General features: G+C 48.0%; 2 protein-coding genes across 2 annotated transcripts; both read left to right on the top strand.

The window, feature by feature from the left end:
* The first annotated feature begins 20660 nt into the window (after nucleotides 1–20660).
* LOC109763133 (ethylene-responsive transcription factor CRF6-like) lies at nucleotides 20661–21686 on the top strand. The gene has a single exon (XM_073500627.1). The coding sequence runs from the start codon at nucleotides 20923–20925 to the stop codon at nucleotides 21370–21372; it is 450 nt and encodes a 149-aa protein (XP_073356728.1). The 5' UTR covers nucleotides 20661–20922; the 3' UTR covers nucleotides 21373–21686.
* Nucleotides 21687–22443: 757 nt separating this feature from the next.
* On the top strand, nucleotides 22444–25068 carry LOC109763130 (uncharacterized). The gene has a single exon (XM_020321986.4). The coding sequence runs from the start codon at nucleotides 22731–22733 to the stop codon at nucleotides 24819–24821; it is 2091 nt and encodes a 696-aa protein (XP_020177575.1). The 5' UTR covers nucleotides 22444–22730; the 3' UTR covers nucleotides 24822–25068.
* The last annotated feature ends 284 nt before the right edge of the window (nucleotides 25069–25352 follow it).

The following is a 25352-nucleotide window of genomic DNA, read 5'->3' as shown; positions in this document are numbered from 1 at the left end:
CAAGCAAAACAAGAATAGGAAATATTTTTGGGTTTTCCTTTTAATTACTACTACTACAAGGAAAGTAACTAACTAAAAGCAACTACTAATATTTTTTTGGTTTTCTTAAGGTTTTTCAAACACACAAGAAGAAAGCATAAAAAAGGAAAATAAACTAGCACGGATAATACAATGAAAGAGTACGAGCACCGACATCTAGCATGAGCGTGTGAACATAAATGTAATGTCGGTGAGAAATACGTACTCCCCCAAGCTTAGGCTTTTGGCCTAAGTTGGTCTAATGCCACGGCTGGCCTAGAGGATATCCAAAGTTGTAACTGGGGTCGTACTGAGATGCAGCGGCTATTGCATCGTGGGCTACAGCTTGGAGGCGAGCTGCCCTCGTCCTCCTTTCGTACTCATTTGCCTCCTCCCTGGTTATAACATGTCTCCCTTTTGCCTGAAAGTCAAAGAGAGTAGGAGCAGGGAGGACAATATTGATGGCATGACGCCTGTCAAAGATTAGTCGGTACTGGAGAGGCGGTTCGTTCCTCTCAACAAACCGATGGTGAACCATGGCATTAAAATCTAGATAAGCATGAGGCAATTCCATATCATAATCACGAATAGGTATATTAAGAAAATTAACTAAACGGGTTGCATAAATTCCACCAAAGAAATCTCCATTAAATCTATTATTATGCAACCTATGTGCAACAATGGCTCCCAAATTATAATGTTTATCTCCTAATACAGCACTCCTGAGAACGCTGAGATCAGGGACACACATGTGGCATGCTTCATCCTTACCATTTATGCACCTACCTATGAAGAGAGCAAAATAATGTATAGCAGGAAAATGAATGCTCCCTATGGTAGCTTGTGTTATGTCTCTAGATTCCCCCACAGTTATACTAGCAAGAAAATCTCTAAATTCAGATTTGTGAGATTCACTAGGACTACCCCATTGTGGAAGTTTGCATGCAGTATTAAAATCCTCTAAGTCCATAGTATAAGAATTTTCATAAAGATCAAACAGGACAGTTTGAGAATTGCGTGACGATGAAAATTCAAACCTCCTCACAAAGGAATCAGTGAGATAGTGGTACTGACGGCACTTATCTGCCTCGAAGCTCACAAGATCAGTGTTACGCACATATGCGTTAAATTCTTCCTTGATTCCTGCTCGATCCATGAAGTCCTCTGAAGGCCATTCACAAGCCCGCACTTGAGCGTCCCTTGGCGGTTCATCGTCGGCATCGCGCATTGCGAGCCTGGGTCCTTGCTTCCTTGAAGGGCCACCTTGGTACATTTTCCTAAACATATTTCCTCCTCTGAAAAATTTCTGAAAATTTTAGTAACTTCAAATAAAAGTGAACCAAACTCAACAAAACCGATAGCAACTACTCCCACAAGTGCCTAGAGCCTATATCATGCATTAGAACTACTTGGGACCATATAAATTTGACATGCAAGCTCAAGAACAAGGTCACCTAGGCAGCAAAAAAATTGCAATGAATAAGGCACTAGAATAAAAACTAATTGGACCATTGGAGGAGTCACATACCAAGGAACAATCCCCAAAGCAGTTTTGTGAGAGGTGCTTTGAGCAAGCAGATCGAAAATCGCAGCAAAATGAGCTAGAACTCGTGCTTGAGCTGGTTGGTGATTTTTTGGGAGGAAGGAGTGTGTGGGTGCAGGAATAAGTGGAGGGGAGCCACCATGGGCCCACGAGGCAGGGGGTGCGCCCTGGACCCTCGTGGCTAGGTGCCAGCTCCCCCTGTTGTGTTCTCAGTGCCAGATATTCTCAAATATTCCAGAAAAATCATATTTCAATTTGGGCATTTGGAGAACTTTTATTTTCAGGGTATTTTTTATTGCACGGATAAATCAGAAAACAGACAGAAAATATTATTTTTACTTTATTTCAACTAAACAACAGAAAGTAAAAGGAGGGTACAGAAGGTTGTGCTTTTCTAACTTCATCCGTCTCATGCTCATCAAAAGGAATCCACTAACAAGGCTGATCAGGTCTTGTTAACAAACTCATTCCGAATTGCATGAAACCGGAGAATTTTCGAATGGCACTATGTTACCTCAACAGAGATATGCACGTCCCCAATAATAAGAATATCATATTTCTTCTTGACAGTAGGAAGAGGAAATTCAAAACCTCCAAAAATAATCGATGGAATTTTTCCAATAGAATTTATACTATGAACTTGAGGTTGTTTCCTCGAAAAGTGTATCGTATGTTCATTGCCATTAACATGAAAAGTGACATTGCCTTTGTTGCAATCAATAACAACCCCTGCAGTATTCAAAAAGGGTCTTCCAAGAATAATAGACATACTATCGTCCTCGGGAATATCAAGAATAACAAAGTCTATTAAAATAGTAACATTTGCAACCACAACAGGCACATCCTCACAAATACCGACAGGTATAGCAGTTGATTTATCGGCCATTTGCAAAGATATTTCAGTAGGTGTCAACTTATTCAAGTCAAGTCTACGATATAAAGAGAGAGGCATAACACTAACACCGGCTCCAAGATCACATAAAGCAGTTTTAACATAATTTCTTTTAATGGAGCATGGTATAGTTGGTACTCCTGGATCTCCTAACTTCTTTGGTATTCCACCCTTAAAAGTATAATTGGCAAGCATGGTGGAAATTTCAGCTTCCGGTATCTTTCTTTTATTTGTAACAATTTCTTTCATATACTTAGCATAAGGATTCATTTTGAGCATATCAGTCAAACGCATACACAAAAAGATAGGTCTAATCATTTCAGCAAAGCGCTCAAAATCCTCATCATCCTTTTTCTTGGATGGTTTGGGAGGAAAATGCATGGGTTTCTGAACCCATGGCTCTCTTTCCTTACCGTGCTTCCCAGCAACAAAGTCTCTCTTATCATAACGTTGATTCTTTGATTGTGGGTTATCAAGATCAACAGCAGGTTCAGTTTCTACATCATTATCATTGCTAGGTTGATCATCAACATGAACATTATCATTAACATTATCACTAGGTTCATGTTCATCACCAGATTGTGTTTCAGCATCAGAAATAGAAATATCATTGGGATTCTCAGGTGTGTTAACAACAGGTTCACTAGAAGCATGCAAAGTCCTATCATTTTTCTTTTTCCTCCTCTTAGAAGGACTAGCTGCATCTAAATTATTTCTCTGAGAATCCTGCTCAATTCTCTTAGGGTGGCCCTCAGGATACAAAGGTTCCTGAGTCATTTTACCCCCTCTAGTCATAACTCTAATAGCATTATCATTCTTCTTATTATTTAATTCATTGAGCAAATCATTCTGAGCTTTAAGTACTTGTTCTACTTGAGTGGTAACCATAGAAGCATGTTTACTAATGAGTTTAAGTTCACCTTTAACTCTAGACATATAATCACTCAAGTGTTCAATCATATAAGCATTGTGTTTTAATTGTCTACCAAAATAAGCATTGAAATTTTCTTGTTTGACAATAAAATTGTCGAACTCATCTAAGCATTGGCTAGCAAACTTAGTAGGAGGGATTTTAGCTTTATCATATCTATAGAGAGAATTTACCTTTACTACCTGTGTCAGGTTATCAAGACCATGTGTTTCTTCAACAAGCGGTAAATCAAGACCATGTATTTCTTCAACAGGAGGTAAATTCTTAACATCTTCAGCTTTTATACCTTTTTCCTTCATTGATTTCTTTGCCTCTTGCATATCTTCAGGACTGAGAAATAGAATACCCCTTTTCTTCGGAGTTGGCTTAGGAGTTGGTTCAGGAAGTGTCCAATTGTTTTCATTAGTCAACATATTATTCAATAGCAATTCAGCTTGATCAACGTTTCTTTCCCTGAAAACACAACCAGCACAACTATCCACGTGGTCTCTGGAAGCATCGGTTAGTCCATTATAAAAGATATCAAGTATTTCATTTTTCTTGAGAGGATAATCAGGCAAAGCATTAAGTAATTGGAGAAGCCTCCCCCAAGCTTGTGGGAGACTCTCTTCTTCAATTTGCACAAAATTATATATTTCCCTTAAAGCAGCTTGTTTCTTATGAGCAGGGAAATATTTAGCAGAGAAGTAATAAATCATATCCTGGGGACTACGCACACAACCAGGATCAAGAGAATTAAACCATATCTTAGCATCACCCTTTAATGAGAACGGAAATATTTTAAGGATATAATAGTAGCGAGTTTTCTCATCATTAGTGAACATGGTGGCTATATCTTTTAATTTAGTAAGATGTGCCACAACAGTTTCAGATTCATAGCCATAGAAAGGATCAGATTCAACCAAAGTAATTATATCAGGGTTGACAGAGAATTCATAATCCTTATCAGTAACAAAGATAGGTGAAGTAGCATAAGCAGGATCATATTTCATTCTAGGATTCAGAGTTTTTTGTTTCAGCTTAGCTAATAACTTCTTAAGATCACTTCTATCATTGCAAGCAAGAAAGTCTCTAGCAGTTTCTTCATCCATAACAAAGCCCTCAGGCACAACAGGCAATTCATATCTAGGGGGAGAATCTTCATCATCACTTTCATCAATATTATCAGTTTCAATAATTTCATTCTCTCTAGCCCTAGCAAGTTGTTCATCTAGAAATTCGCCAAGTGGCACAGTAGTATCAAGCATAGAAGTACTTTCATCATAAGTATCATGCATAGCAGAAGTGGCATCATCAATAACATGCGACATATTAGAATTAATAGGAGAAGCAGGTTTAGGTGTCGCAAGCTTACTCAAAACAGAAGGTGAATCAAGTGCAGAGCTAGATGGCAGTTCCTTACCTCCCCTCGTAGTTGAGGGATAAATTTTGGTTTTCTCGTCTTTCAAGTTCTTCATAGTGACCAGCAGATATAAATCCCAAGTGACTCAAAGAATAGAGCTATGCTCCCCGGCAACGGCGCCAGAAAATAGTCTTGATAACCCACAAGTATAGGGGATCGGAACAGTTTTCGAGGGTAGAGTATTCAACCCAAATTCATTAATTCGACACAAGGGGAGCCAAAGAATATTCTCAAGTATTAGCAGTTGAGTTGTCAATTCAACCACACCTGGATAACTTAGTATCTGCAGCAAAGTATTTAGTAGCAAAGTAATATTTTTGGGTTTTGTAGTGATTGTAACAGTAGCAACGGTAAAGTAAATAAGCGAAGAACAATATGTGGGAAGCTCGTAGGCATTGGATCGGTGATGGAGAATTATGCCGGATGCGGTTCATCATGTAACAGTCATAACATAGGGTGACACAGAACTAGCTCCAATTCATCAATGTAATGTAGGCGTGTATTTCGAATATAGTCATACGTGCTTATGGAAAAGAATTGGCATGACATCTTTTGTCCTACCCTCCTGTGGCAGCGGGGTCCTATTGGAAACTAAGGGATATTAAGTCCTCCTTCTAATAGAGTACCGGACCAAAGCATTAACACATAGTGAATACATGAACTCCTCATACTATGGTCATCACCGGGAGTGGTCCCGATTATTGTCACTTCGGGGTTGCCGGATCATAACACATAGTAGGTGACTATAGACTTGCAAGATAGGATCAAGAACTCACATATATTCATGAAAACATAATAGGTTCAGATCTGAAATCATGGCACTCGGGCCCTAGTGACAAGCATTAACCATAGCAAAGTCATAGCAACATCAATCCCAGAACATAGTGGATACTAGGGATCAAACCCTAACAAAACTAACTCGATTACATGATAAATCTCATCCAACCCATCACCGTCCACCAAGCCTACGATGGAATTACTCACGCACGGCGGTGAGCATCATGAAATTGGTGATGGAGGATGGTTGATGATGACGATGGCGACGGATTCCCCTCTCCGGAGCCCCGAACGGACTCCAGATCAGGCCTCCCGAGAGAGTTTAGGGCTTGGCGGCGGCTCCGTATCGTAAAACGTGATGAATCTTTCTCTTTGATTTTTTTCTCCCCGAACACGAATATATGGAGTTGGAGTTGAGGTCGGTGGAGCACCAGGGGGCCCACGAGGCAGGGAGGCGCGCCCTGGGGGGCAGGCGCGCCTCCCACCCTCGTGGACAGGGTGTGGGCCCCCTGGCCTTGATTCTTTCGCCAGTATTTTTAATTATTTCCAAAAATAATCTCCGTGAAGTTTCGGGTCATTCCGAGAACTTTTGTTTCTGCACAAAGATAACACCATGGCAATTCTGCTGAAAACAACGCCAATCGGGTTAGTTCCATTCAAATCATGCAAATTAGAGTCCAAAACAAGGGCAAAAGTGTTTGGAAAAGTAGATACGATGGAGATGTATCCGTTCCACTATCAGTACAGTAGCGAAAGAAGTATATATTAAATAAGTAATATATAATATAAAAATCTAAAGTTAAAGACAGAATTCGAACTCATGTCATCGCATTGCGAGCATCCGACGCTAACCAGTCCAGCACATTTTTGTTGTAGACCATGCTGGAGATATATCTCCATGTCTACTCTTATACTCATATTTGTCTTTTGCAGATTTCAAATGGACTACCACATACGGATGTGTATGTAGACATATTTTAGAGTGTAGATTCACTCATTTTGCTCCATATGTAGTCACTTGGTGAAATATCTAAAAAGACAAATATTTAGGAACGGAGGGAGTAGAAAACAGAGTTGGTGATGATGGTGTGCGTGCCATCCTACAATATAGGCCGTCGGATTTATATCTAACAGATAGGAAGAAAACTATGGCAATTTTGCAAAAATATACCCACACCCCTCTCCACGTTCGCAAATACGGCCATCCCTCGTTCATCCTTTTCTCTCACAAGATAAACTATTCATACAAATGCATCTTGATGTTCCATGCAACGCACGGGCATCTAGCTAGTTTCTTTTAAAATAGTTACTGCGATAATTGGGTTGAAGTGATATATTTTATGTCTGCCCCGAATGATTTCAAATTCACTAGTAGTAACAAAGAAAAGGTTGCCTTGTTAATTAACAGAAACGGGGTGAAAACTATCACACGAGGCCGGTAAAAACGAGGCACACTGGGTTCAGCGTCATCGTCACTACAGCTGTGCACGCGCGAGAAGTCTACATATCAAGGGGGCTACTGAGCGAGGCACAGAGACACAATGTTCGAGAGAGAAACCAATTGACAGATTACGATCAGATCGAGTTGTCACCCTTCTGGTGTCATTGTTGGGGTGGGGGAGGGGGAGGGAGAGAAAGACGTATCGAGAGTGTGTGCGGTAGGCACAGAGGCACAACTAGCGAGTGTGTGTGTATGTGTGTGTGTGTGTGTTTGAAAGAGGAGTACATAGATTACTATCAAGATCGAGGTGCTGCCCTACTCCTTCGGTGTAGGGTAGTGAGTGTGCGTGTGTGTGTGTGTTTGAGAGAGAAGCCAGTCGATATATTAGTATCAAGATCGAGGTGTCACCCTACTCCTTCGGTGTTGGGAAGTGTGTGTGTGTGGTTGTGTGGGTGTGGGTGTGTGTGTGTCGGGGGGGCAGTGACACTTACATATCCCTACTCTTATAAAAAACAGAGTTGGTGATGATGTTGTTCCTGCCATCCTGCAATATAGGCCATCCGATTTATACCCGACGGATAGGAAGGAAACTGTGGCAATTTTGCAAAAACATACCCACACCCCTCTCCGCATTTGCAAATAAGGCATTCCCTCGTTCATCCTTTTCTCCCACAAGATAAACTACTCATACAAATGCATCTTGATGTTCGGTGCAGCGCATGGGCATATTGCTAGTAGGGAGAAGGAGTTTGTCTGACACATATGTAGCTATATTAAGGGATAGGTAGATAGCATTTGTGCGAGGCATACTTAAAGCATTACGAAGATAAACAAAATTTTGTGCATGCAAGTGCCGGAAAAAATGAAGCGAGAAACACTGTGTGTGTGTGCGCGCGCGCGTGTGTGTGTGTGAGAGAGATGGAGAGAGAGAGAGAGAGCGAAATCTCAAAACAAAAGGTGCTCTGTTGGAATCCCATTGTATGTATTCATATGGTTCCGGAACTCGAGTCAACCTTAGGCATATGTGTGAGAGAGATTATTATACTTCGAGACATTAGTGGCTATGGGTGGGCGGAATTAAAGGGGTGGGCGTGTTCGACAGAGAGAGCGTGTGTGTTTCTGTGTGAGAGACTTATAGGACGGGGTAGAAAGACGAATTCTAACCTTGACGGAGGGAGAGAAATACACGAAGTGCGCGCGTGTGATTCCGATGCCCACAGGGAAATGAGATATGTATGCGTGTGAGAGAGATTGCACAATTCATTCACGTATCACTATCTAGCGATCGTGGACGTGCATCACTTGAACATAAATCAATATCTACTTCGTATCGTGGCCAAAGGTACAATATCGATTCAACGCTATAAAGATTGGACACTCACATATCACTTTTTTCTATTTAAATAAACCTTTTCAGTTGTGCATGCCAAAGTTACAGTGATGTTTCTTCAAACAACCAATGTAGCTATCATGTACATGCACCATTGTTACTCTTGCATTCAAAATCATTAGTCTTGGATGATTTAAGGTTCTATTATGAAGTAATATATGTAATATTCATATATGAATTCAACGGGTACGCAATTTATGAAATGGAGGCTATGTAATCATATGAGGTAACACTTTTAAGTAGCTGACTACAATATCCATTTCTTTTTGTGCGCCTCTACACTAACACGTCAATGCATTATGTTTAAAGTAAATAACCAATTGCACTAAATTATCTATTTACACGAGAAACACATAGGCTGAGTGTTTGATCCTTTTTTTGTGAACGTGCCACTACACCCGTATGATTGGCCGCGCCCGTGTGAACGTCCAAGTTATCGGCGCATCATCCCGAGTTATTGTCTTTTTTCTGGGGTGGACTTCACACCAGTTATTAACTGCAGACGCGTGCCCCGTGTACACAGTCTCGCATTACCTTCCCGCTAGCACGGTCCAAAATTAGTTGAAACTGGATACGAACGATCCCGCGGGCAGCAAAATCTCCCGCCTCCTTCTAAAATTTCCACCACCTTAGTCTTTAGCATGCGAAATTCCCCTTTTATCCTTGGTGCACGGAGACCAACAGTTACAATACCGCCCTCATCTACATAATAGGTCGGGGCTGCTTTGGTAACTTCCGGTTCCCCCCACTACACGGCACCCCCATTTCCTCTCCCCCTCCCGCAAAAACGACTAACTCCACAGCACCAGAGCATCTCACATCACGTCGTCTGTACTTCATCGGCCTTTCTCCCCTTCCCTCTCGAAACCCTAGACTGCTCATCCACCGGTGTACCAGAGCCCATTCACTACCAGCGGCGTCCACCTCGCCGGATCTACTTCTGCGGCCGCATCTACCCCTCCCACCTCCCCTAGAAACAAGTAGACTGCTCATCCACCACTGTACCACGGCCCATTCAGTGCCGGCCTTGTCCACGGCGCCGGATCTGCTTCGCCGGTACTCTCGTCAACCGCAGCGCATCTGCAGCGGCTCATTCGTACTCCCCACCGGAGACGCTTCGTCCACACCCCCCCCCCCCCGAAGCAGCCCCACCGACGCCCCGGTCGACGGCCTCTGATCCTCTTCGCCAACACCTTTCTCAACCCTACCGGAGCCGCTTCACTAACACCATCGTCAACCCCACCAGAGTAGCTTCGCCTATACCATTTTCAACCCTACCGGGGCCGCTTTGCCAACTCACGAGTCCACGGCCTCAGATCCGCTTCCTCGCACCCTCATCCAACCTACCGGAGCAGCTTCTGACGCCCCGTCCACGGCCGCAGATCCACATCGTCGACACCATCCTTAACCCAACCACCAGAGCAGCTTCACCTACGCCCTCGTCCACGGCCACAGATCCGCTTCGCCCACAACGTAGTCCACCCTACCGGAGCCGCTCCACAAACACCATACTCGACGGTTCTAGATCTCCTTACCGGACCCCGACAGCCAGCGCAGCATCATCACCCTTGATGTTTCTAACCTGATTCCCATCGTCTGGCAAGATGCCAAGCACCTGCCACGGCCTAGGTACTTGTCACCTTTAAACCCGTCCAGCATCACCTGCCCGATGTACTTCAAATATACTAACAGGTCGCTGTTACCTGTTATGCAGCTGGCAAAAACTACAAGGACGATGTTTCTTCTGGATCTAACAGCTTGGCCAACCAAGATCCTGGACCGAGGCATTGCGATGATCTTGTAAGCGTGTCTCTCTCTCTCTTGTATTGTTCTGTGCCTGCCAGCATGCTTTGCTAGGATTTTCGACCAGTAATCCCTTTGTGCAAACAATGATTTCTATTACTGGCTGCTAAATTAGATATGTAGATGTCATACATGATACTACCTCGTACCTCCGTTCCTAAATATAAGTCTTTCTAGAGATTCCACTATAGGCTACATACGGAGAAAAATGAGTGAATCTACACTTGAAAATGCATCTATATACATCTGTATGTGGTCCATACTGGAATCTCTACATAGACATATATTTAGGAACAGAGGCAGTACATTACACAAAATCGTAGGTGGCATGTAGGAATTCCAGTACACTACATTAGGCTCCCTTAGAGTGCCTGCTAGTCCAGCACACAGAGTCATGGCTAGTTTATGCTACGCACACAATCATTAATTGGTGGTTTAAATATGCGCAAGGGATATGCAATGTATTATCATGTAGAGATGTCTGAAATTAGTCGTCTCAACTTGCAGATAGGGTTACACAATGAAAAAGTACAAGATGTATGTGGCAATTTCATGGAACATCGAAAAAAAGGAGAGCCAGCGGTGAGCCTATACAGTGTGCTATGGTACGTCACTCCTCCATTGCAATCATCGTGACATGTTATTTGTATGTCAGTTCTATTGGCCAAGTTTCTTAGGGACAGTTATTACGAGTTATCCTAAGAAAATAAGCACCTGTGAATATAAGCTCCATGTAATAAGCCAACCAGTTCTTTTCATTGCGTTTTCAGCTTATCTTTGGTATGATCAGTGAAAAGTCTAGATTGCATTATAATTTTTCATTTTGCTGCCCATATGAAAATTAATTTGACTTGCAAACATCACAAATTGAACCCAGTGCAGTAATTAATATGATAGGAAAACAGACCATCACTATTGCTCAAAATGCAAATACAAAGATACCATCTACTTGGCACAATCTACTTTGGTCAATGTTTTCCATAGAGATCCCATTGCCTAATTTAAACGAAAAATGCATGACCCACATTTAAATGAAGAACAATTATTTATTGAAATTCGATGGTCCAAGTGGCTGGTTATTATCATATAGCAGCACCACCTGTAAGCATCATATAGCAGCAGTAGCATCTCATAGCAACTCATCATACAGCAGCAGCAGCAGCAGTAGTGTGCAATTCATCATATACCAGCAGCGGCTCATAGCAATTCATCATATAGCGGCAGCAGGAGCAGCTCATAGCAATTCATCATATAGCAGCAGCAGGAGCAGCTCATAGCAATTCATCATATAGCATCAGCTGGAGCAGCTCATAGCAATTCATCATATAGCAGCAGCAGTAGCTCATAGCAATTCATCATATAGCAGCAGCAGCTCATAGCAATTCATCATATAGCAGCAGCAGGAGCAGCTCATAGCAATGCATCATATAGCAGCAGCAGAAGCAGCTCATAGCAATTCATCGTATAGTGGATCAGAATGAAAATTTGGCAAAAAAAATCAAAGGAGATCCTCACTGTTGGATGAGCTCATCCTTCAACAGCACCTCAAGGCCACGGCCTGGGAGGTGGGGAGGGGGAATAAGGTGCCTTCTACCGCAGTGTGGCATCAGCCGTAGTTGTGCAGCGCCTGCCGGAGTAGTGCGTTGGACGAACCACAGTGGAGCAGCTGCTGGAGACCATGAGAATGAGGGGCGGCACCAGAGGGAGGAGCAGCCAGGGAGATTTGCCCCTACCCGCCGGCCATGTAGCCTAGCTGGACAGAGCATCGTCGAGGACCAGGCCAGATGGGACCAGTGGCGACGGCTTGCTAGAGGAACCCTAGTGCTGCAGGCAGGGGATCGAGGTAGAGGGAAAGGGGAGAGGAGATGCAAGCGGGCAGGGCAATGAACGCTTGCGTGTTTGTTTTTACTTGAGGGTGAGGTGTGACGCGGGCGTCACCAGTTGCATTTTGAGTGTAATATAGGCAGACAACAGAGTCATTTCACTATTCCCCTTCCCTTCAATTTTTAGTGAGGTTCTACCCGAAACACCCCCCTCCAAAGCGAAATTAGTTAAGCCCAAGCCCATAACTCAAAAATGACTTCTTTACATCTTTTATGGCTTATTTTGACAATAAGCCCTGAAAAGGCGGAATAGAACTGGCCCTTAACCTGCAATTCAATTGTGCGTGCAATGATGAATCACTCCTGCCTGCTATAGTGTACATTTAGGCATCATCATACATGGCATAACCTAATACATGTGCATTCCATTGTAGAATCTGGAATATGCAATGTTCATGTTAGTTCATACGTTGCACATGATGTTTAAATGCCCCTTAAATCTGGTAAGTCAAGTGATGGTCTTTAAGCCTCCTTCTTTGCTTCTGTTCTTGATATGTAAGATTTGCTCACACATCTGTTCAATTGCTTGTTTGCATCAGCCAGCCATACTAGGACTGTTTGCTTTGATTACTTGCTGTTCTTGACCTAACACTCTAACAGAGCTTGTTAACGATTTAAACACTAAGGGCTGCTGTAGTGGGGCCTTTTCTAACTCATAGGTGAAATAAAGGTTTGGCTGTACACTAAAGTAGGCTCTCCAAGAGTACCTGGAGATCCAGTTCGAAGGTATGCCTAGTTTTTACATAGTGCAGACATAGTAAATGCTCATTTCATTGTGTGCAAGTGCAAGAGATGCGGCATGTTTCATTATGTGGTGTTGTTTTGTTATAATCTCATCCTTTTGTGTTCACAGACTGGAAAGTATGCATATTTATCTTCCAAGGAGACGAGTAACTAGTTTGTGTCACCTTGCAGAGGGGGTGCAATGAAGATAAGATTGAGGATTTCCAAGTACAAGATGTTAGGAAGGAGCCTTGCAAGAGAAGTAGGTGTTGCGCTGAGCCTCTTCAACCTGTTAAGGTAAGTCACTGTATCCAACTCAACAGTTCAGTTCCTTGTTTGTTTTAGGCATAGTTAATTTGCTCTTTTCAATTGCTTTATCTGTCCTCAGTTAATGAGATGCCCAAAGAATGATGCCTGATGTTGGGTACTTGTATAACTATTAGTTGACATAATTAAAGGCCTTACCATTTAATTACTCTGCCGAAGTGTGACTGAAGCTTTGAAGTCTATTAACCAACTATTATTGAATGAGGCTCACAATCTAGTTTATACTAGGCTAATGATTGCATAGTTTTGCTTGCTGTAGTATGTTTGTATGAAATCCTCTGCTATTCATTATGCTCCCTAAGACTTTAATTGAGCTACAGAATGGCCAACTGCTTGCTTACTTCTACGCAACGTGCTGTCTAAATTTGTAACTTGTCTGTGTTTTGGATTGGGCCCCAACATCATGCTCCTCTGGTGAGCTAAGAGAGATTTCTGTATGCAGGCTGCACAGACTACCTTTTTTATAATTTTTAAAATATCACCTGCTTATGGTTCATGACGTGTAACATTATTGTTAGTCCTGTTTTGCCATGTACAAAATAGTCTGTCTTGCTCGCTTCACTGTTGTAACTATATTTTTGCCCTAGTCATGTGTACTTACAGAAACATTTCAGGATGAAGTGACATCAACACAAAGATCTGCGAGCAGTGCGGCATGGCCGTTACCGAATGATTATGGATTGGAATTGGAATGTGCTGATGTTCTTGAGCATCAACTAGAGCTGGCAAGACAACGTGTACATGATTCTGAACGTACAATCAACAAGTTGAGACTGGACATGCAGGTATTAGATGCAGGAGTCAAAAAAATGAAACAAGACACTGAGGTAACAACGAAGGAATTGGAGATTTTGCAGACTGAAATTTGTGCTATCTAAATCCGGCCAATCCTATTTTCTAAAGAGATTATAGTTCAAATGGTAAGTTATGTTGATGCGCGTCCATGATGTATGAGCTGTATTTGCCCAGTGTATGTAATTTGTTGTTTGTGTATGCTTTATTATCACTGATGCCGAACCATAATGCCCAGTGGGTATAATCGGCTGTAATTTCGTTATTGTATAGTGTAGGATTATTCTATGTTTCTATGCCTTAGTCTCTTTATTGTATAGTGTATGTTTTCTAGAGGTGATAGTATAGAGTAGGATAATTCTTTGAATATGCTATATCGTTCAAACGGGGGCCAACTCGCCCAAACGTTATAGTGACCATGGCCCTCCACAGGCCGTACGATCCATGGGCCATCTACGGGACGGACGATCCATGGCCTTCTATGGGTTGTCGGATCCGTGGGCCTTCTATCGGCTGTCGGATCCATGGGCCTTCTATGGGCCAGCGGATCCATGGGCCTTCTATGGGCCGTCGGATCAATGGGCCTTCTATGGGCCGTCGGGTCAATGGGATTTCTACGTCCCGTAGGATCCATGGGCCTTCTACGGGTCGTCTCATCTATGGGTCTTGTACGGGCCGTATAAGGGGCCGTAAACGGGCTAGAGTGGAAATCGTACGTTTTATGGGCTGACCATAACGGGCCGTTAATAGGCCGTATTTGATGATGCTATGAAAATAGCCCAACAGATAACGGGCCACAAACGGACCGACTGTATCCACGGGCTGAATTTGGCCCACAAGCAGAAAAGGCCAGTAACGGGCCGTAAGTAACCGAATGCTGGAAATGAGCCCAAGAATAAATGGGCCCTCAGAAGGCCGAAAGGTAACACGGGCTGGAAACGACCCAATGGAATAATGGGCTGCTAATGGGTATAAAGCGATACACTGTTCATTACGGGCCGGTTTCACCATGGGCCATTAATGGGCCAAGAGTTACAAAGGGACTCATATGGGACGAAATACGTCATGGGCCATACATGGGCCGGAAGTTAAAACGGGCTGGAATTATATTGGACGGCCCAGATGACGCTACTGGGCCTAATTCAGATAGGCCGTAAATGGGCCCTGGGTTAGCGGGCTGTAAATGGGCTATATGCGAACAGGCCGTTAACAGGCTTGCTGTGGGCCGGCCCGCCACCTTTTGACCAAGTCAAACGGGCCGGCCTTTTCACAGGAATGGGCCTCTATTGGGCCGTGCCACGTGTCGACGTATCATAGGCGCTTTAGGTCCAATGAGTGGATGACATCTATCCCAAGGGTGAGCCGACACGTGTTTCCTCTAGCCAATGATGATTTTACACGTGGAAAATCCCCATTGGTCGGGGCTGTTAACGGGTTATCGGATCCAAAACCGGACCTGATAGCTTAACGGCGTTCCGTTACGGTGGATGCCACGTGTCGGTCACCCTTGACGAAAGCACTTCTGTGACACGCGATTTATCGTCATGGAAGTGGACACTTCCGTGATGATAATTTTGGTAATGTCATGGAACACTTCTACGACAGCACAGGTATGACTATCTTGATTCTGTCATAAATTTGTCATGGATGTACATGCATGATAGAAAACATGACCCACTGTGACAAACACGTATCATCACGGAAGTGTCTTCTTTTGTAGTGCCTGGTTGTTCGGCCCAGTTCTATCGTAGCGCGTCGTTGTATCTTTTGCTACTGTTAAGTGCTTGTTTTCCTGTCTTAAACCTCTGGTGTACGACCCGTCTTCATGAGTAATGCTACCTTCTCTATGTGTTCGTGGAATGTACGTGGTTTAGGAGACGATTCCAAATGCTCTGATGTGCTATCTGAACTGATTTTGATCAACCCTCATATTGCCTTATTGCAAGAATCAAAACTCGAGGCGATCTCTGATCCAAAGCTAAGATCCTTCCTGCCTTGGCAGCTAGACCAAGCTTTCTCCTTACCAGCCATCGGTATGGCGGGTTGCACCATCTCTGCCGTTAACACCGCATCTTTCCAAGTCATCTCCTTCAACCACCTCACCTTCTCGTCAACTTTGATCTTGCGATCAACGGCAACCGACTGCAACATAGCCATCACCAATATCTACGACCCCTCCTCCCACGCCCTCAAGCAATCTTTTCTCGGTGAGTTACTAGCTATCGCCCAACCAGATGACTCACCCTGGCTCCTTGTGGGAGATTTCAACCTCCTCTGTTACCCCGCTGACAAAAATAACGATGCGTTTAGACAATCCAAGGCTAATGCTTTCAACCAAACTCTCAACGATCTAGCTCTCATCGTCCCTCTCTTCACTCACGCGTTTCACGTCCGACCACGTACCCCTCCTCATACACGTAGCCACAAGGATCCCGCGGTCTAACTTTTTAAAATTTGAACCTGGTTGGGCTAGTTCCCGGTCCTGCAGTGAAATCATCCACTCCGTCTGGGCTCCTTCTCGGCCCACCACGTCGGCCAACTCTGCTGCCACCCTCGCCTCCTTACTCAAACAAACTCGGGCCGGCCTCAAAAGATGGGCGCGCTCATGCATCCCCGCCCCCCTCCGCGAATCCCATTGCAAAACCGCTATCGCTGCCCTCGACCATGTAGAAGAATCCAGGCCTCTCTCCACGCCAGAATTTCTCACTTGCAAGATCATAGTCTCCCTCCTAAAATGCACCATCCAAGAAAAATGTCCTACTAGAAATGGCGTGCTAAAGTTTCTCGAGCAATCCACGGCGGTGAGAACACAAAATTCTTCCACATGTCTGCCTCTCAACGCCTTAGAAAAAACAAAATTTTCTCCCTCACACACGACGGCACGGTCTTCACCTCTCATCACCACAAACCTTGCCTCACTCATCGGCTCTCCTGCCACGACGACCTGGGCTTTTGACCTCAATACGCTATATCCCCCACCCGTACCTGGCCTCCACGCCCTCGACGTGCCGTTCTCCGAAGAAGAAATCAAGTTGTCCTTCTTCCAAATGAATCCCCAAGCTAGCCCTGGACCAGATGGGTTCGGCCCCTCCTTCTATAGATATTTCTAGCCCTCTATCAAACATGCAATCCTGCCTTTATTTGCACAATTTCACCAAGGTACAGCGGACTTGGAGCGCCTAAATCGCGCCCACATCATCCTCCTCCCAAAAAATACCTCCCCATCTTCACCCGACGCCTTCAGACCAATCTCCCTACAAAACTGCCCAGTTAAAGCTATTGCCAAAGCACTCACTTCGGGTCACAAACCTCTCATCCCCAATTTAGTTCATGGCAACCAGACATGGTTCATCACCGGCAGGAATATTGCCGAAAACTATGTCTACGCGGCCGACCTCATCAGCTCTTGCCACTCTCGCAAACGACCAACCATGGTCTTCAAGCTCGATTTCAGGAAGGCTTTTGATTCTGTTGCCTGGCCTGCCCTAGACAGAATCTTGGTTGTTCGTGGTTTCTCACAAACCTTTCGTTCCTGGATTCAAAATATCCTCCTCACGGGCAAAACTGCTATCCTCCTAAACGGCACCCCAGGCCACTGGATACAATGCAAGAACGGCCTACGGCAGGGTGACCCGGCCTCCCCCTACCTGTTTCTCATCGTCGCCGATCTGCTTCAGCAACTCATCCTCCAAAACTCCGAGCCTGCTCTCCACCACCCCATCTTCACCCACCTTCCCCCCACCATTCTCCAATACGCCGACGACACGCTCCTCATTGCAGCCGCCTCTCCCATCGCCGCCGCAGCCCTCAAAACAATACTCAACAACTTTGCACAAGCCACCGGCCTCACCATCAACTTCACAAAAACCACCCTGGCTACTCTGCACACAGATGAAACCCTAGCTACTGCCACTTCCCTAGCCATGGACTGCTCACGCACACCCTTTCCTCAAACTTACCTTGGACTCCCCCTTGCCCCAACCAAGCCTCCCTCCAAGACCTTCGCTCCTTTGATAGAACGTTCTCGGAAGCTACTAACTGGTTGGCGTGCCAAGCTTTTAGACTGGGGCGATCGGCTCATTCTTATCTCCGCGGTCCTCGACTCCCTTCTTACATACTTCATGTCCGTTTTCCGCATCCCAAAGAAAACCCTCAAAATCATTGACTCTCTGAGGAGGTCTTTTTTCTGGGCCGGAGACGATGCCTGTTCAGGTGCTCAATGTCTGATTGCGTGGGAAAACGCCTGTTCACCAAAAAAATCGGTGGTTTAGGGCTCAAAAACATGCATGTTCAAAATAACTGCCTCCTAATGAAGTTTGCTGCCAAAGCACTCTCCTCCGCATAATCTCCTTGGCTAGATTGGCTACACCTACAACACCCAAACGCTTTAGTCTCCCCGCCCCCCAAACCTCTTCCTTGTGCCGTACGATTTCCCAACAAATCCCAACCCTCCAGTCAATCTCCTTTGTGCTAACATACAATGGAACACACACACATATTTCTGGTTGGATACCTGGCTCACACCAAAACCCCTAGCTACCACCTTCCCACACCTTTTCTCACATTCTACCCTACAGCTGGTTAAAGTAGCTAACATTATGTGTTTCGGTATCGAAACTAACCTCCGTAACCGCCTCTCTCTTACAGCAGAACAAGAGCTTGTTTCACTTTTGGCTATTTTGCAGGACTTCGTACCGTCGACAGAGGAAGATCAAAGGTTCCTACTCAGGGGTCATGACTTCTCCACCAAGCAAGCACACGGCACACTCATGACCAGGCCAGACCAGGATCTCATTTCCCCCCTCATTTGGGGCACCAAGGCTCCTCGCAAAATTAAAAATTTTGCTTGGCTCCTCTTCAAAGACCGCCTCAACACCAGAATGAACCTTGCTCACAAGCATATAATCTCCACCGATTTGTGCCCCCGTTGTGCTACGTCACCTGAAGTCTCCACTCATCTCGTCATCACATGTCCTCTCGCCAACAGGATTTGGCAACGTGTGGGTTTCCTGCCCTCAAACGACGATATAAATGAGCTCTGGGACACTCCACTGCCTCAACACCTTCCCAAGAATGCTTGGTCCTTCGTTCTCCTCGCTCTCCTCTGGAAAATTTGGGCAGCACATAATGACATGCTATTTAGGAATATTGATCAATGTTCTGTAATAACCCTTAGAAACCTTATCTCTGACTTAGACCTTTGGTCACACCGTCTTGTCGAAACGGGTGACAAGGAGGACGTCTTCTCGTGGCGTTCCTACCTCTCTGCACGTTGCACCGTGCCTCTGTAATTCTGTACCTACTGCTTCCGCAGTCGTTTGAGCAATATATTCAGGTGGGGTAACCCCCCCCCCCCTCCCCCCCCCGGTGATTCTAAAAAAAAATCCTAAAACTTTTGGAAGCCGATAACTGCAACACGTGTGGCATGTAGTAACACTGCCCACACGTTTTTACACCAAAGTTGACATCGAAAAAAAACAAATCTCAAAAAAACCGAAACTTGCCATCCAAACAGAAAGTTACCATGCTTCACAACTAAAGTTGCCATGAGAAATCATGTGGGCTTAATTGCTTTGTGCCACACATGTGGGCATTGTCATTTGGGATACGTTTTGGAATCAAACATGATCAGGTGTTAAGACTCAGTGTGGAAAGTTTCTTGAATGAATAACTTTCATGGTATTGTGGGCGGAAAAAAAATCGACACTACGTGAAAGTTACTATTCGCACTTCTTGAACTCGCGGTTTTATTTTCGTGGCCCGGGAGTCGGTCGAAGGTATTCCTTTGTGAAACTTTTACTAACACCGGATAATGTATGATTCCAAAAAGTTCTCGGCATTTCTGTCTCGTTTTTTTTGCAATTTCAAAATATTGTTTTTCAATTCAGCTCTGTTGGAACCCGAGACCCACCGGGTATTCACAAAGTTGCTAAATTTTATTGGGAATCAGATCCGGAGATAACAACCTGGTGTGTACGTACTGGACAAGCGACTGTAATCCTGCTATCAGTTAACGAAGCTCTTGTTTGAATCGCATACATACTAGTACAATAATGCCTCATCCAACGGCTTGGAAGCAGCCAGTTGATGGCGAGTAAACAACTGACACCTCTGCCTGCAACGATCCGCGTGGGACACGCACGCATGTGTTCATCCCATCCGAGAATGCATGTAGTGGACTAATTCAAAAGTTTGAAGCCCTTAGCCAGTGAACCAAACTTTTTTTTTGAAGTTCAAGCCAGTGAACCAAGCTGACCAGTAAATAAACAGTTTGCTAGAACTCATCTAGATGAGACATAATTTGGTCTCATTCATCTTTGCTATAAGATGCGTGTGTGCTGATGTGGGCTGTATCTGTTCTTGTTTTTTAGGTGAATGAGACCAAATTATATTTGGTCTAAATGAGTTTTAGGTACTCTCGTAAATAAATGTTTGAAGCTATGCGCTGGGAGCCCACGAGGTGATCGGTACGGAGCGCATCACGAGGCCCTGTTGACGCATTATACAAGTCTGACGAGCACGTTAGCCTGGATCTGGCCCCCTTGCTAACCTAATTTAATCGACTCCCGTTGGCTGTTGCATTGGAAAATTAGTTGCCACCGGCAGTACCCCAGGACTGTTTGTTTGAAACGGTAGGTAAGGAGAGGCCAACGGTGTGGTCGGTGGCTGCTTGATCACTGTGTTGGACTCGGTGGCCTGAACGGGAGAGGCTCCATAGGCGATCTGCGCTTTAGAGCATCTCCAACAGGTGCGACAAAAGGCGCGCCCGCGCGGTAAAGTTTGGTTCTAGCGCGCGTCGGCTGGTTCCGCGATCTCCAGCGGTGGCGAGAACTTACCGCGCGCGGGAGAAAGCGGCACGCGGCGCGGTAGATTTGGCGCGCCGCTTCGCGCGCGCCTATAAAATCCCGCGCTCGCCACGCGCACAGAACACAGCCACGCGCCCACCCCTCGCAACCTCGCCGCTTCGCCACCTTGCCGCTTCGCCGCTTTCCGCGCCACCATGCCGCCGCGCCGCCGGGGTTCTTCGGGCTACCGCGGCGTCCGCGAGCGCCCCAACGGCTGGTACTCCGTCGAGATCCGGTCCGGCGACGTCCGGCTCGGCCTCGGGTCGTTCCGGAGCGCGCACGAGGCGGCCCGCGCGTACGACGCGGCGGCGTGGCGCTTGGAGAGGCCCCGGTCGCAGATGAACTTTTGGGACGTCTTCACGCGCGAGGAGGCGCAGCGCGTCACCCCTCCGCCGCGTCTCATCACCGACATGGACCGTGTCGATCACGCTCGGCGGCAGCGCCGCCTCCTCATCGCCGAGGAGGACGAGCGAGCCATGGCGAAGTGGCGCCGTCGCCACCCGGAGGACGTCACCGACGAGCGTGCCTACTGGGCGGAGAGGACGGCAAGGCGCCGCGCGGAGCAGGCGGACCGTCGTCGGCGGAAGGCATTGGCGAATGCGTAGTGCGATATCGTTGAAGCAGGTGGGAGGTCGATCTTCACGTCAGACGATGAACGTTGGGACGACATATGGCTCGATACCTCGGACAACACCGACGAGGATGATGATGGTGATGATGGTAGCGATTTGGAGTAGTTTTTATCTATGTATGCCGTAGTAGTTTCTATCTAGTTGCACCGTAGTTCTATCTATCTATGCTTTCGAACTATCTATCTAGTTGCACCGATGTAAAATACCTTTGTATCGTTTTTTATCTATGCAATTTAAAAAATGTTATAGAATGAGCGCGCGCTGCATTTTTTGCGCGCTGCTTTTTAGCACGGCTGCTGGAGCCAGCGCTGCGCGTCGCGCCAAACCAGGCGATAGGCGCGCGCCAAAGCAGTTTTTAGTGCGCGACGCGTTCGGCGCCTGTTAGAGATGCTCTTAAGAGTTCCATGCGTGCATGCATGTGTTGCTTAGGTGGCCAGCAATCAATCAGATTTTGGACTAGGACCGGTGTCGCCAGAGTATGTATGAGAGCGTACGTGCTTCGGCGTGTGCATGATTGTTGATCGATTGCCATTTGCTTTGCTTAATTGGTACCACCGCTGCATGTTGGTGGCCGGCCGTGGAGTGTAGGTTTATGAGCTAAATTAGTAGTACTAGTAATGCATGTGGTGGTGATCGCTGGTGACTGAGCTAAATTAATGGCTAACGAACCCCGTTTGAAACGCTGGAATTTATTCGCTGGGACGATTCTTGGGGCCAACCAACCTGGCCCGTCGACTCGCATGTAAAATGCCTGGGTCACGGCGTAGGCCCGAGACGTTTGCTGTGAAGTTCTTCAATCAAAATGAATCAAAATAGGTCGAATCGTCCAGCGAAAAATCAGTGGCATTGTGAATTCGAACTTGGCCATCGCATGAATCAATCAGCCCGGAGACGCAGACGCGAATGGTCATGGCATGGCCCGTTTGCAACCTATCTATCCCCGTCACGTCCCCATGCAAGAGAAAAATGAAAGGAGGGTGAACGAAAATCCGCGGAGCCCCACACGTTGAAACGCCACTCACCTTTCCTTCCTCGCCGACCGACGCCGCGCCAGCCAGCCAGCCGTCGTCCACGAGCCGCGTCGTCGCAGCATCATGGTGCTGCTCTCTCGTTCGTAGCAGCTCAGCTCCCCCGCCCATGTGACCCCTCCCTCTCGTCCCATGTGACCCGCCCTGAATGCCACTGCCCTCACACCTCATCACCACGCTCCCCTCCCCCACTTGATCTCTCCGTGATCCCGACCTCCCTCACCTCCTCCCTCCCTCGCACTCCTCCCTTGCTTGCATCCAGCTACATTCCTCATTCTTCCTAGACCACAGCTCAAGCCAACCATGATCCGGCGCGGCATGCCGCCGCTGCTCGCGCTCCTGCTTGTCGCCGCGGTCACCGCGCAGCAGGAGGGCAACGTGCCGGAGCAGTACGCGGCGTCCCTCGCCACCCGCTTCGACGCGCCGGCGAGCTGGCCGTTCCCGAACCCGCGCCTGCGGGCGGCCTACGCGGCGCTCCAGGCCTGGAAGCAGACGGCCATCTTCTCCGACCCGGCCAACTTCACCGCCAACTGGCTCGGCCCCGACGTCTGCCGCTACAACGGCGTCTACTGCGCGCCCGCCCCGTCCGCCTACGGTGCGGTGACCGTCGCCGGGATCGACCTCAACCACGCCGACATCGCGGGCTACATCCCCGCCTCCCTCCCGCTCGGCCTCCCGGACCTGGCGCTGCTGCACCTCAACTCCAACCGCTTCTGCGGGGTGGTGCCCGACACCTTCCGCCGCCTGCGCCTGCTCCACGAGCTCGACCTCAGCAACAACCGCTTCGTCGGCGCCTTCCCGGAGGTGGTGCTCGCGCTGCCGTCCCTCAAGTACCTCGACCTCCGCTTCAACGACTTCGAGGGCGCCATCCCGCCGGCGCTCTTCGACCGCCCGCTCGACGCCATCTTCCTCAACTCCAACCGCCTCCGCCACCCCATCCCCGCCAACCTCGGCAACTCGCCGGCCTCCGTCGTCGTGCTCGCGCACAACCGGCTCGGCGGCTGCATCCCGCCCTCCATCGGGAGGATGGCGGACACGCTCAACGAGATCGTGCTCATCGACGACCTGCTCACCGGCTGCGTCCCGCCGCAGGTCGGGCTGCTCAAGAAGGTGACGGTGTTCGACGTCAGCGGCAACCGGCTCCAGGGCGCGCTCCCCGCGGCCGTCGGCGGGATGGCCGCCGTCGAGGAGCTCGACGTCGCCGGGAACCTCTTCGAGGGCGCCGTGCCGGCCGCCGTCTGCGGCCTCGCCGGGCTCAAGAACTTCACCTACGCCGACAACTTCATCACCTCGCGCCCCGGCTGCGCGCAGGCCACCGCCGACGGCGCGTGGAACTGCATCCCCGGGGCGCCCGCGCAGCGCCCAGCGGCGCAGTGCGCCGCCGCGGCCTCCCACCCGTTCGACTGCAGCAAGGCGCAATGCCAGTTCCAGGCGTACACTCCCGCCACCCCCACGCCCGGTGGTGGCAAACCTTCCAGCCCGTCCTACCCGTCGCCGCCGTCAAGCACGACCACTCCGTCGTCCCATTCGCCTCCCAAGGGCTCCGGCACGCCGGCATACCCCTCGCCGCATCAGGGATCCACCACCCCGTCGCCACCTTCAAGCTCCACCACCCCGTCATACCACTCGCCACCTCAGGGATCCACCACGCCATCGCCACCAGGCTCAACCACGCCGTCGTACCCGACGCCACCGTCCAGCTCCAGCACCCCGTCATACCACTCGCCGCCCCAGGGATCCACCACGCCATCGCCACCCGGCTCAACCACCCCGTCGTACCCGACGCCTCCGTCGAGCTCCAGCACCCCGTCGTACCACTCGCCGCCCCAGGGATCCACCACCCCATCTCCAACGCAGGGCTCGACCACACCGTCGTACCCGACGCCGCCGTCCAGCTCCAGCACCCCGTCATCCCACTCGCCGCCGCCGCAGAGCACGCCGGGGACCCCGTCCTCGTACCCGTCTCCTTCGTCAGGCACCCCGACGCCAGTAGGAGGCCACGCGCCGCCTCCCCCGACCTCAGCCGACAAGCCAGACGGTCGGTACGCGCCGCCCCCGGGCTCGTACGGCCCCACGACGCCCTCCGGCTCGACGCCACCCTCCTCCGGCAGCCACACGCCGTCGCCGCCCACGGAATACCCCGGCTACGCTCTGCCTCCCCACTCGTCGGGAACCCCAGGCACCACGCCTCCATCGCAGACGCACCCAGGCACCCCGTCCTCGCCGTCGTCAGGAACAACAACGCCGTCCACGCCCGAGCACTGCGCGCCGCCGTCCCAGGGCGGCAGCACCGGCCACCCGTCGCCGACGCCGTCCGGCGCGAATCTGCCGTTCCCGCCGGTGTACGGCATGGCATACGGGTCGCCGCCACCGCCAATGAAGCCGTACAACTAATTCCTCCTGATCCATCGCCGGAGCAGCCGCCCACCGCCGCCAGTATAATACTTCACCTCGCGCTCTGCCATTACCTGTAGTATTTTTTTCCACCTTGGATTTCTTTTCATCTCTTCTTCTTTCTTCTTAATTTGTTGCGAGTATTTGATCCACGATCTACAGAGATTGGATGGAGTTAAAAGAGGCCCTCCTATGTATTCTTTCTACCCTGGATGCCCGGATTTATTAAATTAATTTGGATGTGTAACCTCTGAGCCTGCATCACGATAATGAGTGGCAACGTCTAAAACATCGCAGATCTTATTGATACATAATGATCAAAAGTGTGCTCGTCCTAACTCTGAACTGAACGTGGGTTGATTACTGGTAGAGGAGGCGCAGAAACGCAGCGGCCAAAGAAAGCGGCAATGAAAACGAGACGGAGAATGTTGGGCATCCATTGCTCTTTCTTCTCCTCCTTTCGGATCGAAATGCTCCCCGCGCAAAAGAGGAATCGGATCAAGATCAAAGTGCGGCGTTTCGAGGGAGCAG

Source organism: Aegilops tauschii, chromosome 6 (genome assembly GCF_002575655.3).
Source record: "Aegilops tauschii subsp. strangulata cultivar AL8/78 chromosome 6, Aet v6.0, whole genome shotgun sequence".
NCBI classification, from domain to species: Eukaryota; Viridiplantae; Streptophyta; class Magnoliopsida; order Poales; family Poaceae; genus Aegilops; species Aegilops tauschii.
The sequence above is the reverse complement of the archived record's forward strand: the minus strand, read 5'-3'. Positions and strand labels throughout refer to the sequence as shown.